At 45.4% G+C, this 20,379-nt stretch overlaps 1 protein-coding gene and 1 long non-coding RNA gene across 10 annotated transcripts in view; one reads left to right on the top strand and one right to left on the bottom strand.

The window, feature by feature from the left end:
* The first annotated feature begins 14,435 nt into the window (after positions 1-14,435).
* LOC307225424 lies at positions 14,436-15,343 on the top strand. The gene is made up of 2 exons (XR_013842997.1): positions 14,436-14,597; positions 14,628-15,343. It is a non-coding gene; the product is annotated as an uncharacterized lncRNA (long non-coding RNA).
* GATA3 (GATA binding protein 3) overlaps positions 14,916-20,379 on the bottom strand; it is a 77,015-nt gene continuing 71,551 nt past the window's right edge. For 8 of the 9 annotated variants that reach the window (XM_079992824.1, XM_079992826.1, XM_079992825.1 and 5 more), the window contains exon 6: positions 14,916-16,277. In XM_079992824.1, coding sequence (XP_079848950.1) covers positions 15,993-16,277 — 285 coding nt within the window. In that variant the 3' untranslated portion in view covers positions 14,916-15,992. The remainder of the gene's footprint in view (positions 16,278-20,379) is intronic. The other variant, XM_079992831.1, reaches the window with a different exon arrangement.

The raw sequence follows: 20,379 nt of genomic DNA, 5'->3' as shown, positions 1-20,379 counted from the left end.
AAATGTACCCAAATGCCTTTGAAATGCATATTTTAGAATGCCATATATTTAGAAATTGATCGTTTTATTTCTATGCTGCTTAATCTGTTCAAAATATCTCTAAGCAGTGCACAGAAATGCATATGTTCTGATAAAATACCTATAGTATTTAAATTTGTGATACAATGCAGTGCTTTTTTCTGGAAGAATAGGTGATGTTACTCACCATGAATTTGTTAGGGGAGGTGCCACACTTCTTAGCAACAACAAAAAGTGGTGTTGGTACTGCGTACCCTTTAGTACCCTGTAAAAGAAAAAGAAATGGTACTGATACAATGTGTGTTAAATATGTGTGCATGTGCAAAATTGACATGGAATAGAAACTGACTCTTCAATTCATCCCTAGTCCCAGCCTCCCAATGCTGGCTTGGAACAGTTTTCTGCCTTATATCTGTACTTAACATGCAGAGGCATTTACTGTTGGTATTTAATTGTGTTGGGTGGATGGCATGCAACTGTATATCATTCTGGACCATATTCAGTAGCCGAGGTCCAGTTCAACCATCCTGCTTCCGTGTCCTGTGAGTGCTCCACATCTGATGCCATGAAAAAGGGTTCATCCCTTGCCACATGTCTCTGAGCTACGGACATAAACAGGCGACAATTTCCATTCGGACCTTTCTTTGCCACAAGCACCGCCGTTTCCATTCCACTGCAGTTTAGTTTCTTCCAAATGCTATGTTATTCATCTCTTTAACGCAATCTACCTAAATTCAGGGAGGTAGCCATGTTGGTCTGAGGTCATAGGCAAAAATAAATGGGGCAATGAATTGAAACTTTGCCTCTCTACAATAGGCTAGCCAGAGCCATCTTTCCTATTGGGCTTACTGGTGCGTTGTGCCAGGGCACTGGCCTCTCAGGGGCGCCCCAGCGAGTGGGGGAGCTGTGAGGCTTTGCTGGTGACCTCCCCTTTCCCTGCGTGGCCGCCAGCTGTGCCCCATCAACCATATGGCTGGCGGGCGGGCGTGCAGCATGCCTCCTAAGCCTCCGCGGGAGGAGAGGGATCTTTGCCCCTCAGCGCTGGATATGCTTAAGACGGCCCTGAGGCTAGCTTCTACAAACACATGCCTTTCTATTCTGCATTCAGGCAAGATTAAACATTATCAGAGTTCAATGATGCATTCAAGCCAGGCCACAAACACTCAAAGAGGGTATGACACAAGACTGGTGAGGGGTGTGGCCTAAGGAGAAGGGGTGTGGCTTGGAGAGAGACTCAAGGGCTAGAAAGAAGTAAGCTAATGTGGCTTCCAAGTCTTATGTTGCCCACTCCAGTCTGAATATTTTGAAGGGGCAGCTCACTGAAATAGTTAACCTCTCCCAGAAAATCAGAAAGGCAGAATATTCGCTGAAGCTCTAATTCTCTGAGGTCACTTGCCCAAAGATCTTTTTCTGTGACAAGGTGACTCAAGAGGGAATTCGCCTGTGTGGAAGGCACAAGAAATCGTTCTGTCGGCACATTTTAATTTGGAATCGGATACTTATATATATTTGGCAAATGTTCTCCTACGAAAGGACTTTATAATACCCCCAATAAAACAGTATGAGCACAGGTAGCTCACAGTTATTTGTCTGGATCAAAGGACGCCCTCCCCAGTTTAACCTTCTGGTAATTTGTTTGAACTTGTAGGGCTCTCAGAGGGCAGCCGTCTTTCATTCTGGGCAAGTCTACCTTGCCTCTGTGGCACATTAAGTCCTGGCACAAGTGCCTGTTTTGCAAATCCTATCCCATAGGGTGACCTCATTTTCGTCTTCAACAAAGGCAGCTTTATGCAAAGGTCGGTGCCAGAGAAAAGGTGGAGAAAATTTAAACACCTCTCCACATTCCCATCCCTAGTAATCCTGAGAATGCACAAGCATGTTGTGCTTTTGTTGCGGTTTTGTGTTCGCTTTTAACAAACACCTTGGCTCTTCTAGAGAAGCAATAAAATAATGGTTTTGAAGAAATCGGGTCCTCCCTTAAAGAGGGCACGTATTGCGGTGAGACCTGGAAACCAACACCCTGTGTTGTGGGTGGGTTCAATTGGTCAGCCACAACACCTGATTGGAGGTCCATCGATGCTGGGTTCAATCGGACCTATGGGGCAGAGTCCAAAGGGATCGAGGGACCTATAAATACCCAGGCACGTGATCCAGAGCTTCCTCTTTTGGCGTGTGCGTTCGGAACACCCGCCCACCTCTCCATACTTTTAGGGCTTTGCGCTTGACCTTGCTATGCCGTCGTGTGTCGTCTGTCATTGGGACAGGGACATGGCAGGAATTTTCCCCACTTGGCTGATTGGCTGTGGCCATTTGGGTTTCACCTGCCACGTAGCAAATCGTCACAACATATAAGATTGCAGATAGGCTCTGGTTCAGGTGATAGGAATGGGAGAACGTTCTTGCCATCCCTATGTGAAGGGTATTCCGTTCAAGGAATCCAGGGACTCGATGGTTTGGTCAACGCCTGAGAGGGGGTTGCGCCCGTGCCTGAGTCCAGGGGGACATTTGGGTGGCGGAGATAGCCTGTTCCCGGCTTTCCGCTTATCCAGGTGTTCACCCTTGGCTGTCCTATGCTGGAACCCTTGGTCAGCGCTACCTGCATGGCAGGGAGCTAGTCAAACCAGAGCCTATGCAACCAGTCACTTTCTGTAATCAATAAAGTTGTGGTCTAAATTCTGCCAGAAACCAAAACTAAAATTAGAGTCAAGTGTGAATTTATATAGGGGGGAGGTTTCTGGGTCTGATAAGTGTTGGTGCTGACCTTTAAAGCCCTAAACGGCCTTGGTCCAGTATACCTGAAGGAGCATCTCCACCTCCATCATTCTGCCCGGACACTGAGGTCCAGAGCTGAGGGCCTTCTGGCGGTTCCCTCGCTGCAAGAAGCCAAGTTACAGGGAACCAGGCAGAGGGGCTTCTCGGTAGTGGCGCCCGCCCTGTGGAACGCCCTCCCACCAGATGTCAAAGAGAAAAATAGCTACCAAACTTTTAGAAGACATCTGAAGGCAGCCTTGTTTAGGGAAGCTTTTAATGTTTAACAGACTATATTTGAGTATTTTATTGGAAGCCGCCTAGAGTGGCTGAGGAAACCCATCCAGATGGGCGAGGTATAAATAAATTATTATTATTATTATTATTATTACTCCTTTTTCTCCAAGGAGTTGAAGGTGGCGTACACAGTTTCTCCCCTGAAGACCAAACCTGAGGCAGAGGACATGGTGGTTCTGACCCTTTCAACATATAAAGAAGCTTATTGGAGCAGCAACTGAACCTTACTGATTAAAGGAGGGCAGAAGACTGCATTAGGAGGTGCAGGACAGGGCCTATGGTTCCCACATTTCACTGCCATTGCCTGCCCCTTGTTATGCGCCACCTGAGGCAGCCGCCCAACTCTGCCAATGGTAGGGCTGGCCCCGCTGTACATTAACAAATTGAAAATAGCTACCACTCTCTGGCTGCACTCCATCTGCATACACAGCTTACATTGAAAGCTGGCTTATCCCAGAGAATCCTGGAAACTGTAGATTGTTAAGGGTGCTGGGAATTGTAGTTCTGTGGGTGGGGAGACGACAGCACCCAGGATTCTCACGGGGACATCTACTCCATACATTTAAAGCATTGCGATACTATGTTAAACAAATATGTCTCCCTCCTCCAATGAATTCTGGGAGCTGTAACTTGTTAAGGCTGCTGAGAGTTGATAGGAGAGCCCTATATCCTTCCCAGCTCTCACTTCCATATGGAAGTATGGAAGTGAGAGCTGGACCATAAAGAAGGCTGATCGCTGAAGAATGGATGCTTTTGAATTCTGGTGCTGGAGGAGACTCTTGAGAGTCCCATGGACTGCAAGAAGATGAAACCTATCCATTCTGAAGGAAATCAGCCCTGAGTGCTCATTGGAAGGACAGATCCTGAAGCTCCAGTACTTTAGCCACCTCATGAGAAGAGAAGACTCCCTGGAAAAGACCCTGATGTTGGGAAAGATTGAGGGCACAAGGAGAAGTGGGCGACAGAGGACAAAATGGTTGGATAGTGTTCTCGAAGCTACCAGCATGAGTTTGACCAAACTCAGGAGGCAGTGGAAGACAGAAGGGCCTGGTGTGCTCTGGTCCATGGGGTCACGAAGAGTCAGACATGACTAAACAACAACAACATATCCTTCCCAGAACAACAGTTCCCAGACTGATGTAACAGTCAATCCCTCTTCCTTGTTAGGGAAGAAGGTGGGGTACAAACAAACGAACAGACAGACAAATATATACATACATACATAAATTCAGGGAAGATTGTAGCGTTTGATGTTGTGTTTTTACTTTTTTTTTGTTGGGAGTCTCCCAGAGTGGCTGGGGCAACCCAATCAGATGGGTGCCATATAAATAAGAATAATATTATTAATAGTATTATTTCACACAGAACTCTGGGGATTGTTGTTGTTCGCCATGGGAATGCATTTTGAGCCCAGCTGCACTGAAAATAGACTTCAAAAACTCCCCCATTTTCATTATCTCATACACTTTGTGGCTGCACTCTGGTGCAAAATACGGTCAGGAAAAAAATTCCACTTGTGGTCTTCTTGAAGGTGCAGCAAACATTTGAAATGTGCCTTGTTTTGAAGCTGTCTTTGCTGAAGTTGTCACATTTTGTTTTATTATTTTATTTTTTAAAAAAAGCCCCAAAAAGCAACCTTTGCTATATTCTGATATTGGCAAGTCCTGGGTGTCTCCCCCCCCCCCCCCAGCTTTCCTTGCCTGTGATTCTCAGATCCTGCCTGGAGCAGAAGAGAAGCATGGTTTTCAATATTATTTATCACCCCTGTCTTTCAACAGCTGTAGCTGTCATCCAAATAGCTGCTCCACTTCTGGGAGAGGACGGTTGAGAGCTAGGTCACCCGGAGGTATGATGCCGCCCTCTGAGAAGGTGGGAAACATCCAGCTCAGGGGTTAGCAAACTTTTTCAGCAGGGGGGCGGTCCACTGTCCCTCAGACCTTGTGGGGGGCCGGACTATATTTTGAAATAAAAATTGAACAAATTCCTATGCCCCACAAATAACCCAGAGATGCATTTTAAATAAAAGGACACATTCTACTCATGTAAAAACAAGCTGATTCCCAGACCATCCACAGGCTGGATTTAGAAGGCGATTGAGCCAGATCTGGCCCCCGGGCCTTAGTTTGCCTACCCATCTTCCAGATCTTCAGCCTTTTGTAATTTAGCTAAGAGATAGAAAAGTAGGGAACTGGAGGCAAGGAAGAGGGGTGTGGGACTGAGAAGGCCAAAAAGAGAGACTAAAATGGGTTTGGGGGAGCATTGTTTATCTGCCTATTTACTTCAGGAACAGTTGGACCCGAAGTTCAAACCTTGAAGGTTTCTTCCGCTCCTCACCCACAGTTCAAAATGTCACCCCAACCTATGTGGTGGACCTGTAAAAGGGTAAAAGAGTATTGGGAAATAATATATAATAAATTGAAAAAAATGTTTAAAAGCACTTTTCCAAACAAACAAAAACAACAACCACACAGAGTCCTTTCTGTTGGGTATAATTCAGATGGAACTTCCCAAGTGAGGAAAAAAAAGTTTATTTATGTATGCCACTTCTGCGGCCCGTGTTTTGTTAGCCCAAAAATGGAAAAACAAGTGAAGTCCCAACCAAAGAAGAATGGCAAATTAAACTGATGGAATATGAGCAGCTTGCAGACCGAACTTATAGAATAACAAGAAAAAAGAAGATTGGAAAACATTTATTGAATATGTGGGGGGAAATTGTGTACACTTGAAAACGTAAGCAGCATTAAGATAACTACAACAGTGTAAATAAGTTTTGATGGATGTAACAATGGAATACTGAATGGTTTAGTTTATATAAAATATGCAGGGATTTATGTTATGCAAAATGAACCATGGAAAGAGAAGGGAAGTCATTGGTATTTTAAGGTTGTTTAAATGAATATTTTAAATTGTAAAACAGAAATTTTATTTTTTTAAAAAATGTCAGCCCAATATTCCTCCCCTCACAGAGCACAAACGGTGGAACCCAATCCTACAGGAGGCAGTTGTTGTTGTTTAGTCGTTTAGTCATGTCCGACTCTTCATGACCCCATGAACCAGAGCACGCCAGGCACTCCTGTCTTCCACTGCCTCCCACAGTTTGGTCAAACTCACGTTCGTAGCTTCAAGAATGCTGCCCAACCATCTTGTCCTCTGTCGTCCCCTTCTCCTTGTGCCCTCTATCTTTCCCAACATCAGGGTCTTTTCCAGGGAGTCTTCTCTTCTCATAAAGTATTGGAGCCTCAGCTTCACAATCTATCCTTCTAGTGAGCACTCAGGGCTGATTTCCTTCAGAATGGATCGGTTTGATCTTCTTGCAGTCCATGGGACTCTCAAGAGTCTCCTCCAGCACCAGAATTCAAAAGCATCCATTCTTCGGCGATCAGCCTTCTTTACGGTCCAGCTCTCACTTCCATACATCACTACTGGGAAAACCATAGCTTTAACTATACGGACCTTTGTTGGCAAGGTGATGTCTCTGCTTTTTAGGATGCTGTCTAGGTTTGTCATTGCTCTACAGGAGGCAGTAATGGCCACCAACTTGGATGGCTCCAAAAGATGGTGAGACAAATTCATGAAGGAGAAGACTATGGATGACTACTAGCCATGAGGGCTATACTCTGCTTCCACAGTTGGAGACAGCAATGTTTCTGAATACTAGTCACTGGAAACCACAGGAAGGGGCACCTGTGAGGGGGGCTCCTGGTTCGTGCCCCCTGAAAAATTGTGCCCCTGCATGACGTAGAAATAACAAGGAGAATTTTTAGCTGAATAATTGCTGACTTTTAGAACTGGTGGACTGATTAAACACGCTTGCACGTCGCCAGGCCTCAAAATGTGTTTTTCTAATATGCTGGCGGAAGAGTAGACTAGATTGAAATCTAATAGACAAAATGTTTCGAAAGGGAGGAAAATAAAATCTGATCGGACAAAATGTATTGTGGTGAGGGTTTCTTTGTTATTCCCAGTTGCGACAGCACACCAGAACCAAAACAGCCTCAAACAAGTGTTCTTTTAACTCGCCCCAATATCACCTTCTGATTAATTAACTAAAGCTGTAGTTGATTAATCTATTATCTATTAAATGGGTTAAATTTTTAAAGAAAAGAAACCTTGAACCCCTTAAAACTTTCTTAAAATTTTAGGGCCATGAGCATTAGAGAAAGAAGAATTTGGAAGCTTCGGAAGATCATTTTCCCTTTCAATAGTGGTGTTTTGGGTTTTATTACAAAGACACATGAAACCGAAAAAGGGGGTATTTTGGGTTGGGTAATTCTCTTATCAATCCAATGCAAAAGTGATGAAAATTGAGCAGCTTTTACATCCAATGGGAATTTAGCCAGACGACTGCCTAACGCTACACAAGGATGCAAGACCAGCGTATGACAGTTCATTGTAGAGTCCAAAGAAAGTTCAACTTTAATACCAGCCATCCAGATACACCTGACCTTAGATGTGCCAAAGGAAAACCTCAATTCCATCCCTCAAACCCAGCTCCCCTTAGTGAATTTTAGCTCACAATTTATTGCAACAAAATAACATTTGATAGTTTTGAAGCATCACGAGACTCCTTGCTGTTTGTAGATGGAAAAATACGGTAGTCTATGCAGTATATGCATTTGCTAGAGTGTCGACTGGTTTGGCCCAAAGATATCCCACAAGGCAATGGAAGTTTAGGATCCGTTTTCCTTCTCCTAGATGAGCTACCTTCCCAGGTTGATGAGTTCCATCTGCACCTCACTTCCCTCTACAACACGGGCAAAAACAGCCTTCTTGATCGTTGGACCCACTGCATGCAGGGGAAGTCCCTAACTCACTGAGGGTTTGAGACCCATCAGTTACCCTTCCCTGCTTTAGCTGGCCAATCGAAACCATTCCAAGGGTCACGTGTGGACAGCTTCTGTTGTCTTTGTTTAGTTGTTTAGTTGTGTCCAACTCTTCGTGACCCCATGGACCACAGCACGCCAGGCCCTCCTGTCTTCCACTTCCTCCTGCAGTTTGGTCAAACTCATGCTGGTAGCTTTGAGAACACTGTCCCACCATCTCGTCCTCTGTCGTCCCCTTCTCCTTGTGCCCTCCATCTTTCCCAACATCAGGGTATTTTCCAGGGAGTCTTCTCTTCTCATGAGGTGGCCAAAGTATTGGAGCCTCAGCTTCAGGATATGTACTTCCAGTGAGCACTCAGGTCTGATTTCCTTCAGAATGCTTCTAGGAACTACAAGTGACAGATGAGTGCGGGGCAGGGACCAAAGGTAGAATGACTATCCCAGAAGGAACACAATGTGTTCCACCGCCACAGGGTTCCCACTCCCCTAACATCTCATACAGCCCTTTAATTGCCTGAGCCTGTGAGTGAACAATAGGGCAGTAGTGGGGAGCCTGTAGCCGCCCAGATGTTGTTGGATCACAAAGCCACCATCATCCTTAACCATTGACCAGCCCAGCTGATGCTAATGAGAGCTGTAGTCTAACAACATTTGAGGGCTATGGATCCCCCACTGCTACAATAGGAGGAAGCCTCATGTCTGAGTGTGTTTGGGGCAATCTGGCCAGTCACTGTTGTTTAGCATTCTTTCTGCATTTGTGTGTGTGTGTAAAAACACACACACACATTTTTTACACAAAATTTGACATTATTCAATTCGCTTTCAATATAATAATTTCTTACCTTTTAAGGAAATCAGCCCTGAGTGCTCACTGGAAGGACAGATCGTGAAGCTGATGCTCCCATACTTTGGCCACCTCATGAGAAGAGAAGACTCCCTGGAAAAGACCCTGATGCTGGGAAAGATGGATTGCACAAGGAGAAGGGGACGGCAGAGGACGAGATGGTTGGACAGTGTTCTTGAAGCTACCAGCATGAGTTTGACCAAACTGCGGGAGGCAGTGGAAGACAGGAGGGCTTGGCGTGCTCTGGTCCATGGGGTCATGAAGAGTCAGACACAACTAAACGACTAAACAACAACAACAACAACAACATTGCTGATCAGTTTGGTCAAACTCATGCTGGTAGCTTCAAGAACACTAAACAACAACAACATTTTGACTTCCCATCCTTACATCTGTGATGCTCCTGTTGTAATCCTTTATCTGCTGCCACAACCGCCATGCATTTTTTGTTGTATTCTCAGCTATATGACAATCATTTATTTATTCTCCTTCCCTTGCTTGCGATTCTCCTGCTCACAATTTCATTTGACTATAGGTTTTTCTTCAAAAAGAACCTCCTCTCATTGACAAAGTTCTCAACCTTTAGATCTTTTGTTTTGCTGTCAACCTCTCCATCTCTGCATAGTCCATTAACTTTAAAATTGGGACGTCTTATTCTTTCCACTTCTGTGCATACAGGATTCTAGCTGCAGTACTGGCATATATAAACAACCTTTCGAACCTCTGCCCTTATAACTCCCAGAAGAAATGCTGCAGGCGTCTTGGGAATAACTACTTTAAGCATCTTCTTAAATTCAAATTTTCTGCCATTTGCTACCCTCCAGATGTTCTGAGCTCCCATCAGCCCCACCTCCAGAACATCTGGAGCTCACCAAAGCTTTGTTCCCAGATCCCAAAGCATTGTTCAGGAGAAAGAGAAGATTGCATTCCATGATCTTGTCTCCTTCTATGAAGGTCTGTCTTCAGAGCAACAGAAGCACAGAGCAGCTTTTATTGATCACCCAGAATGGGTTGACAGGTTCTTTGTTGGTCAACCCACTAGGAGGAAAGACAGCACATTTTGGACAATTCAGTGGAAGGGCTTGCCCCTTCCATCATGCTTTTCGCTGCTGACAAGAGAGGGTGGCAGAGCATTGATCCTGGCAAGAGTGACAGGGTTAATCCTTTCTCGTGCTTCAATGCAGCTGTGCGTGGAATGTTGCGCATTCGCCAAACCATCAAACCCAGATGATGTCACCAAGCCGGCAATTGGGGGGGTCACTATTTGCCAGCACTCAAACAGTTAAACCCAAGTGGTTGGGAGACTGTACACCCTGCTCCAGCAAATACAATATTTGCAGGTGGGGCAGAGGGCTGGTCCCCTAGTCTTATGTGTACCTCTTAGGGGGACAATAGCTGTGATTCCTGCATTTGTAAACTACTCTATTCCAAACTTAAAAATGGAAAGCGTAATGCTGGTGGTCAACAAAAGAGGTTTAAAGACTGTCTCAAGGCAAATCTTTAAAAATGTAGTATAAACACTGACAACTGGGAAATGCTGGCCTGTGAGTGCTCCAGTTGGAGAACAGCCTTTACCAAAGGTGTCATGAGCTTTGAAGACACTCGAACTCAGGACACAAGGGAGAAACGTGCTAAGAGGGAGGCAAGCTTGGCAAATCCACACCGTGATCAACTCCCGCCCGGAAACCAATGTCCCCACTGTGGAAGGACGTGTGGATCCAGAATTGGCCTCCACAGTCACTTACAGACTCATTGTTAAAACTGTGTGTCAGGGGCTCAGGAGCAGAAGCACAGGGAAGAGGGGAGATGGAGAGCGAAGGGGAAGAATCTGAGGGCAGCGTAGGAGAAGATGACAGTGGCCCGAGAGATTCCATGAGCCTCTCCAGTGAATTGGAAGATTCACAGAAGGGGGCGCCGGTGGCCAGGGCAAGGGGGGTCCCAAGGGGGACACTCCAGAAGCAAGGGGTCAGCGGGGACTCCCAGAGCAGCAGTTGGAGATCAGGACCAGCTTCCCCACCTGAGCATAGTGGGGGGGAAGAGTCCCAGGTATCGGGGGTAGCGTCTCCCCCAGCAGGGAGAGAAGAGGAGTCAGGGCTGACCACGCCTCCATCAGAGAGTCAGGCAGCGGAGGGGAGGTCAGGTCCAGCTAGCATCCCGGAAGAGGGAAGCAGTGACAGAAGCAGTGTAACGGTCAGGAGGAAGGTCACTGGGTTGGCGCGAGAGCCAAGTTCAAAAGTACAGGCGCGCGGGGCAGCAGAGAACGAGGATTGGGAACCGGGTCCTAAAGCCCGCCGGAGGCAGGGGGAGGAGTCAGGGGACTCAGCGTCAGAAGAGTCCAGAAAGGGGAATGCCCCAGCGGACAGGAGGACCCAGAGGAGAAGAGAGCAGAGGAAGAGGTGGAGCAGGGCTAGAATCTTAAACTGGTGTCAGGGGGGAGGAGATTCAGACGGAACTTCGGCGGTCTAGGGTTTAAGACGTAGAGCTGCGCGCTACGGCTTTGGAATGGAAACTGAACTTGAATAAAGACTTTTGTATATAACGACGACCTGGCATTGGTCCTCTGTGAGCTGGGACCTTGGGCAGCTCTGACACTGTGTTGATGGAAGACAATCTTACTCGGCTACGAGTGATCGCCAAAGAAGAAGAAGAAGATTCCTGCATTGGAGGAAGTTGCACAAGACAGTCTTGCGTCCCTTCCAACTCTACCGTTCTATAATTCTATACATAATCTGGGCTTTAAAACAAAAAAGCACCATGCCCAAGCAAAGCCAAATTATTCAGAAAAAAGGTTTGTGTGCGTGTTCAGATATAGAAAATATTCTGATGAAAATATAACAATAATCTGATATTTAATCTTTATTCTGTTGTGTTTTACTTGTACACTACTTAGAGACAATGGCAACTGGATGTAGTAATGGAATACTGAATGGTATCATTTTTTGTAAAATATGCAGGGTTTATGACAAGGAAAATGAACCATGGAAAGAGAAGAAGGAAGTCACTGGTATCTTAAGGATGTAAAATGAGTATTTTAAATTGTAAAACAGAAAATTTAATAAAATTATAGAGAGAGATAATGGCAACTGAGTACTGTACAAACCGTTGAGATAAACAAATAAACTATTGTGCGAACTAGGAAAGTCAGCATAATTTACCTTATTTTGCATTGTTTGTTGTACATTTTCCCCACCGCCACTTTTGCGGTCTCAGTTTTGCATCACTGATTCTGGTTTTACTAGTAACGAAAGTCTCACCTCCAACCACTGGGAATTTTATCCGGCTGTCTTTCTGACTTTAAAGATTTCAGCCAGCTTTTCCCACATACTCTCTGGTGTATATACTAGCAGCCATAAGGACCAGAAGCCTGATTAGTTTTTGGCTGGGGGGGGGTGGGGGGCGTTAATAAAAACTGCCATTCTTCGTAAGATGAATTCTGCACAGGGCCTTCTTGGTGGTGGCTCTCCTTTTGTGCAGTACAGGTTTGGACCAAGACATTTTAGCACCTGAAGCGAACCACAAAATGGCACCCATCCCCCAGCCAGGGAAGGAGGACAGAGTGAAGATCTACATAGGGAACAAGGGTGGGAAGAGACCAGAAGTGCCTCCTCTTGGGACACAGAAGGGATCAAGAAGGGACAGCAACCAGAAAATTGGAAGTGTTCCTGGTAAACACAGATAGTTGAACTAATGAGATCAAAAGATGCTTAACTCTGTGATACTTGGTCACATGGTCAAAGTCACAGGTATGTATGGAAGTATGTCATTGGATGATGGAAATAATTTTTATGTCTAATCTTTATTTGAGTTTTCTAGGTCTGGTTCTTTAAACGAACAAAAATAAAGGAAGCCATACCATGTTAAGAGAGGGTTGTGTTCTTCAGCCAAACTCATGCTAGCAAGCTATAGGAGGAAACATGGTGGCAAGGTATAGGTTTGTGGTTTTGCAGTAATCGCCCATACCCACTGTTCCAGCTTGTCAATATCCTCCTTAAATTGTGGCGCCCAGAACTAGACACAGTATTCCAGGTGTGGTCTGACCAAGGCAGACTAGAGCAGGACTATTACAGTGGTGCCTCGCAAGACGAAAAGAATCCGTTCCGCGATTCTCTTCGTCTAGCAGTTTTTTCATCTTGCGAAGCAAGCCCATTGACGGCTTAGCGGATTAGCGCTATTAGCGGCTTAGCAGCTTTTAGCGGCTTTTAGCGGCTTATCAGCTTATCGGCTTAGCAGATAAGCGGCTTAGCGGCTTAGAAAAAGGGGGGGGAAAGGGGAAAAAAACCGCAGGAACTCGCAAGACATTTTCGTCTTGCGAAGCAAGCCCATAGGAAATTCGTTTTGCGAAGCACCTCCAAAACGGAAAACTCTTTCGTCTAGCGAGTGTTCCGTCTTGCGAGGCATTCGTCTTGCGGGGCACCACTGTACTTCCCTTGATTTGGACACTAGACTTCTGTGGATGCAGCCTAGAATAGCATTAGCTTTTTGGCTGCTGCATCACCCTGTTGACTCATGTTAAGCTTGCAGTCCAACAAGACCTCTAGATCCTTTCCACATGTACTACTGGCAAGCCAGGTATCCCCCCCATCTTATACTTGTGCAGCTGGTTCTTCCTGCCTGAGTGCAGAACCTTACCTTTGTCCCTATCGAAATACATTTTGTTAATTTGGGCCCAGTTCTCCAATCTGTTAATAATATTTTATTTGATTTGATTTATACCCCACCCATCTGGCTGGGTTTCCCCAGCCACTCTGGGCGGCTTCCAACAAAATATTAAAATACAATAGTCTATTAAACATTAAAAGCTTCCCTAAAAAGGGCTTCCTTCAGATGTCTTCTAAAAGTCTGGTAGTTGTTTTTCTCTTTGTGATCTGTTGGGAGGGCGCTCCACAGGGCGGGTGCCACCACCGAGAAGGCCCTCTGCCTGGTTCCCTGTAACCTCACTTCTCGCAGTGAGGGAACCTCCAAAAGGCCCTTGGAGCTGGATCTCAGGGAAAGAGTAAGAAACGGGTCTCCAAATTCATGGAAGGTAAGAATGTTAGAGTTAAAAGCTGGTGGATCAGGGGAATGCTTTGGATGTAGTATATCTTACAATCATAGAATTGTAGAGTTGGAAGGGGCAACAAGGATCGTCTAGTCTTTTGCCCAATGCAGGGATCGAATGCAGGGGTGGAGACGCTCCTTCAGGTATAGTAGTCCGAGGCCATTTAGGGCTTTAAAGGTCAGCACCAACACTTTGAATTGTGTTCGGAAACGTACTGGGAGCCAATGTTGGTTTTTCAAAACCAGTGTTATGTGTTCTCGGCGGCCACTTACAGCCATCTTGAATCTCAATTCTCTCTTCTGCAGCATTAGCCACCCCTCCCAGTTTTGCGTCATCTGCATATTTGATGAGCATCTCCTCCATTCCTTCTTCCAAGTTGTTTGTAAAGACATTGAACAACAACAATGGGCCCAGGACAGAACCCTGCAGCACCCCACTTTTTTCCAGGACGGTGAAGAACCATTAGTGAGCACTATTTGGGTTCAGTCAACCAGCTACAAATCAGCCTAACAGTTACTTCGTCCAGTCCACATTTCCCATGCTTCTCCAGAAGACTATATTGGGGAACTTTGCCACAAGCCTTATTGAAATAAAACTCATTCGGTAGAGCATGAAACTTCTAGGATCAGGGTCATGAATTCGATCCCTGCATTGGGCAAAAGACTAGACGATCCTTGTTGCCCCTTCCAACTCTACAATTCTGTGATTGTAAGATATACTACATCCACAGCATTCCCCTGATCCACCAGCTTTTAACTCTAACATTCTTACCTTCCATGAATTCGGAGACCCGTTTCTTACTCTTTCCCCATATATTTGAATGGTGGTGGCGCTTCTGTTGTGACACACCTTGGATAAGGCCATGACCCACTATTGGGTTCCCACCCAACCAGTGGAAGACCAGCAGTGTAGATCATTCTGATCTGGATGGACTGGTGTCCTGACTTGGTCTACAATAGCTTCCTATATTCCTACAATCCTTTAAACTTGTTTCAATGTTGCTGGTCTTAAAATCCTGGATCCCGAGAATCCTAGAGCCCAGGACCAAATCCTTTTCTGCCTTTCCATGGAAGCAGAGGCACACGGACACACATGCACACAGAGAGAACCTTTGAACATCACTCCAAAAGCATAAGCAGACAAGAAATCAACAGAATTTAATCTAGTTTATTCTCCAAAAAAAGAGGGAAAAAATATGAAAACAAAATCAAAAGCGCAGTTCTTAACACTAGCAGTAAGTAAAATTTATACAACCATTCAGTCTGTATCATAGGATGAAATAAATCTACATCTCGGTGTTTTTTTTTATTTTGGTGCTTTGAATTATACATACAAACAACAATTACAGGAACTTGTTCACAATGCGTATAAGGCCTGGACAAACTCGCCGCAGCTACAAGCTGAATGTCACACCAACTGCCCTGAAACCCTTCAAAAACAAAAACATCCCCTATTGTTCAGAGGCCCCGTAGCCTGGAATGCATGATTTGCCTACAACTTGGATTAATTTATTTTTTTAATGCGTCAAAACAACTTGAGCCTGTGAGTGAAGAGAGACAGAGAGAGAGAGAGAGAGAGAGAGCAAAAAACGCAAGTGGCAGTTTGTCCATTTGCCAGTCCAACCTTGTTCTTCTCAGTCCGTACCAGGAAAACATTCAACTCAGTATTTCATTTGACCAACAAGCCATTTTCCTTTCCTTTCCTTTTTTTTTTTTTTTACAGCTAAGCAGATGTCAAGAGTGTTCTTCAAAAATGTACAGAATTTCTTACAATATAAGTTATACAGTGTTCAGCATCGATCTGCTTTTCTTTGGGGGAGCGAGTGGGGGGGGAAGGTTGGGGATTTGGGGGGTGGGCAGCCTTTCACCTCTTTTTCGCGACCCTAGAAACCCAGTTCAAGAGCGGACTTGCGTCAGAATGGTTTATTCACAAATGGGACCCCAAATTTGGTGGCTGGCGACGCAAAAGACACTGGAGAAAAAGCCCCCAAGAGTTCACCTCCCCATGACATTTGCTCGGGGGGGGTATTCGTTTCTACGCCTCCGTCCAACTTTTAAAGATTTCGTTTTTCTTTCTGTGCCCTTGTCCATTCGTGTGCCGAGGGGGAAGCGCTCTCGCCTCTTAACAAGGCAAGGATTATCAACGTACCTCTTGTTCTGAGAACTTAAAAAAAAGGAAAGGAAGCATCGCAGCGGGGATTTAAGTCTCTCTCTCGGGCTCGATCTTAGCCCATGGCGGTGACCATACTGGACGGGTGGTGAGGTCCGAAGGACAAGCTGGAGGGCGGGTGCATCGGGGTGGGTGTGGTTAGCATGTGACCCGAGTGGCTGAAGGGCGAAATGTGACTGATGGAAGACATGTGTCTCGACAGGGCGGCAGGGTTGAAGGAGCCGCCCTTAGGGAAATCGTCCAAGGTGTCGTGGACCTTTTTGCACTTTTTCGACTTGCTAGACATTTTTCGGTTTCGGGTCTGGATGCCTTCCTTCTTCATAGTCAGGGGTCTGTTAATCTAAACAAAAATCAATTAATCTTTTTGTGGGGCCGTCTCGTCTCCCCACCTGCCCTCCCAACTCCTCCTCCTCCAAAAGCTACATAGGGCAAAATGTTTCAAATGAAACTACTGTATTTTTTGCTCTATAAGACTCACTTTTTCCCTCCTAGAAAGTAAGGGGAAATGTGTGTGCGTGTTATGGAGCGAATGCAGGCTGTGCAGCTATCCCAGAAGCCAGAACAGCAAGAGGGATTTCTGCTTTCTCTGCGCAGCGATCCCTCTTGCTGTTCTGGCTTCTGAGATTTTTCTTGTTTTCCTCCTCCAAAAACTAGGTGCGTCTTGTGGTCTGGTGCATCTTATAGAGCGAAAAATATGGTAATTCCTATCTGTCAGGATGGGATTTGGGGGATATAAGTTCCGGGCCTAACTGGGCACAATCGGCAGAGAGACCCTCAAACAGAGCAAGGCTGGAAGCCATGTTTTGAAGGATGTGAAGGAATACATATTGCCATATAAAGAGTAAGGAAGAAAGTCCTGCTGCACTTTTGGCACCTAAAACTGAACAGTGACACAAGCAAAAGGACCCAAAAGCTGCAAATCTGACTCGAGAGTCACTCAAAAGTGAAAAATTTAAATCCATATACCCCTTATGCCATATGTTTGATTGAATGTATTTAATTGCAAAGGGGGTGAAGTTGTTTTGGAAATCTGTCAATCACTGGTAATTTTCTTTTGTACCGTCAAACCTCAGTTCCTGAACACCTCCCTTTTGGCTTGTGAACGCCAAAACCCCAGAAGTAAATGCTCCAATTTTCGAGCGTTTTCTGGAAGCCAAACATCCGACACGGCTTCCGCTTGAGTGCAGGAAGTTCCTGCAACCTATCAGAAGCCACGCCTCAGTTGTCGAATGTTTCATAAACCGAACGGGCTTCTGGAATGGATTATGTCCGACAGCCATGGTTTGACTGTATTGCTGAATCAACGAAAATTGTATTCGTCTTTTCTTCTTCCCATTTCCCCCCGTTTTATGCAAAATCTTCTTTTTATTATCAATGTACATTCTTTAAAACACCAAAGAAAAGGCAAAGAAAACACCTCTCTCTTAAGCTTTCCATTTACCAAACCCCCAAACATGCTGTTTAGTATACTCTCATCCTTTATTCTCCCATCCACTGGGCTGACCCTGTTTCCCTGACAAACCCCTGAAAATATATTACCCCAAACTTGTTGCGGTGATCTCTCACCCTTTTCTACGGTACCAAGGCAGGGGAAAAGAGGACAGTTTCCTCAACAAATCAGCCTGAATATCTAACCAAAAGACCTTGTGATCTGCAGGTGGTTTGGGGCTTCTTTGTTGTTGTTGTTTTAAAAAAGTAGGTCTGTGGTTTACAAACACCTTCCTTTCTCATCATGGACTAAAGCAGTCTTAACTGGATGTGATCTGCTGGTAGCAAACGTCTCATTAATCGCTAAAAGGGAACAGCTTGGCAGGAGGACATCTGCTTTGAATGCAGAAGATCCCAAATTCAACCCATTTTGAAACCTTTGAGAGCCTCTGCCGGTCGGTGTAGACAATACTAAGCTAAATAGACCAACAGTCTGACCTGGCATTAAGGCCTTTTCCTGAACTTTAGTCCTTAACTGGTGGGTTGTCTTTCGGTATGGGGGAGATTTCAGTGCAGTTTGCATTTAAAGGCAGAACTGTTAGAATTCCTGCTCCATGATTGCAGTCATGGGATTTTTGTCTATCACATGACAGTATATATTTTGACTCCACAGAGTGGAAAGTGACGGAAACAGAATGATTGTGTTACTGTGTTCCATGAAATGGGACTATTTGTTTTTTTTTCTCTTTGCTGTCTGATGCTAGAGAGAGACGGAGCCATGTTGCAGTGCTCCGTGTGTGTTTATATGTAAATAAAGTAGATTAGCCAAAATGCTGAGTTGCTGAGGTCTGTTACGCAGCTGTGCAAACTCTGCGGATCCCTAAGTGTGCCGGAGTCTGTTGGCATCAGTCACTGTGACGTTTGGGCTGAAGAAAGCTTTTGAAGCTCCCGAACAATCGACCAGGAGGGAGGGAACATGCCAGTCGGGCATGGGTCTCTGCCAGGGTCCTACTCGAGTGTAGGCTGAACCCCTGAAAAGAACTACCCAATTCACATGAGAACAGAAAAACAGCCATGGGAGGTCAGACAAAATTTGCAGGAGAGATGAAGTTGCAACAACAGAGCCAAGAAATGAGCTGGGTTGGCATGTTGGGAGATTATTATTATTACTATTATTACTATTATTAAATTTGTATACTGCCCTATACCCGTAGATCTCAGGACAGCTCACAGCATAAATATGCCAGTGTGACTCAATTCCAGATCCGAAAAAGGCAGCATTTCAATATCAATAAAGTCACTGTATGATTCTCCTAATTGCGTGGGGTGGGGGGCATGTCTCTATTTTTCTTTCATGCAAAAACATTTACTCGCCCAGGAGAGGTGGAAGTAGAGGGGGAAAGGTGGAAGCTGACCCGTTTTAAAATCAGAAATGAATACATGCATTAAAAGCACCACCCCACAACCAACCCCCACTGGTTTTGAAGGGGGGGGGGTGCATGAAAGCTGCTGAGGGCAAAAGATTTTTTTTAAAGCCTCACATAAAAGTGAGAAATTGCTTTTTAAAAAATTAAAGAAAGTGCAAGGAACATCATACAAAGCAACTGAAAAATCTCACCCCGCTGCCCCCATTCACATTACTCTAGTGCTAAAGGTAAAGGGACCGCTGACCGTTAGGTCCAGTCGCGGACAACTCTGGGGTTGCAGTGCTCATCTCACTTTACTGGCCGAGGGAGCCGGTGTACAGCTTCCGGGTTATGTGGCCAGAATGACTAAGCCACTTCTGGCGAACCAGAGCAGTGCACGAAAATGCTGTTTACCTTCCCGCCGGAGCGGTACCTATTTATCTACTTGCACTTTGTGCTTTTGAACTGTTAGGTTGGCAGGAGCAGGGACCAAGCAACAGGAGCTCACCCCGTCGCAGGGATTCGAACCACCAACTCTAGTGCTAAAGCTCTGCTATTACTGCTGTCGCTATAAGATGATTCTTTTCAATCATTTCCTTAAGGGTGGTGCGTTTTTGTAGCTGCCTTTACACCTAGATATGGGAACAAAGTCTACCAGGCAGCATATTTTGGGGGTGCCACTTACGCATTGTCAAAAGGAGAGAGAGCGAGCATACCCAAAGCAAAAGGCTAAAATTTGCATAAAATTTGCAAGATGGTTATTTGTTCATTAAATTTATATCCCGCCCTTCCTTCCAAAGCAGCCCAGGGCAGCAAATTATAAGGACTGTATCTTAAACAGAAGCACAAATCGTGCAGGCGTGCCCAGCTGCCAAGTGGCTGACGGGCAAAACCTCCCTTTCTAATGCTTCTCGGTCTTTTAAACCAGACTTGGTTTCAGGCAGTCCTTCAGATAAAAAACTCCCTCAAACAGAGGAATGCCCTCCGAGAGCCCTTCAAATGCAAGGTAGGGCACCAGTTACAGGTAGGTAGCCGTGTTGGTCTGCCGTAGTCGAAACAAAACAAAAAAATTCAAAACAAAATAAAAAAATTCCCTCCAGTATCTGAAGAAGTGTGCATGTACAGGAAAGCTCATACCAATAACAAACTCAGTTGGTCTCTAAGGTGCTACGTAGAGACCAACTACTTAGGGACGTGGGTGGTGCTGTGGGTTAAACCACAGAGCCTAGGACTTGCTGATCAGAAGGTCGGCGGTTCGAATCTCCATGACTGGGTGAGCTCCCGTTGCTCGGTCCCAGCTCCTGCCAACCTAGCAGTTCGAAAGCACCTCAAAGTGGAAGTAGATAAATAGGTACTGCTCTGGCGGGAAGGTAAATGGTGTTTCCGTGCATTGCTCTGGTTTACCAGAAGCGGCTTAGTCATGCTGGCCACATGACCCGGAAGCTGTACGCCGGCTTCCTCAGCCAATAAACAAGATGAGCGCCGCAACCCCAGAGTCAGTCCCTTTACCTTTAAGGTGCTACTGGAAGGAATTTTTAAATTTTGTTTCGAGGTAGGGCACCCTATCAGATATATAAATAGCAACGTTATTCTAGCATGTGATTGTAG

The sequence above is a fragment of the Podarcis cretensis genome, assembly GCF_951804945.1.
Source record: "Podarcis cretensis genome assembly, chromosome: 10".
NCBI classification, from domain to species: Eukaryota; Metazoa; Chordata; class Lepidosauria; order Squamata; family Lacertidae; genus Podarcis; species Podarcis cretensis.
Note: the sequence above shows the minus strand (reverse complement) of the source record. Positions and strands in the feature narration are given on the sequence as shown.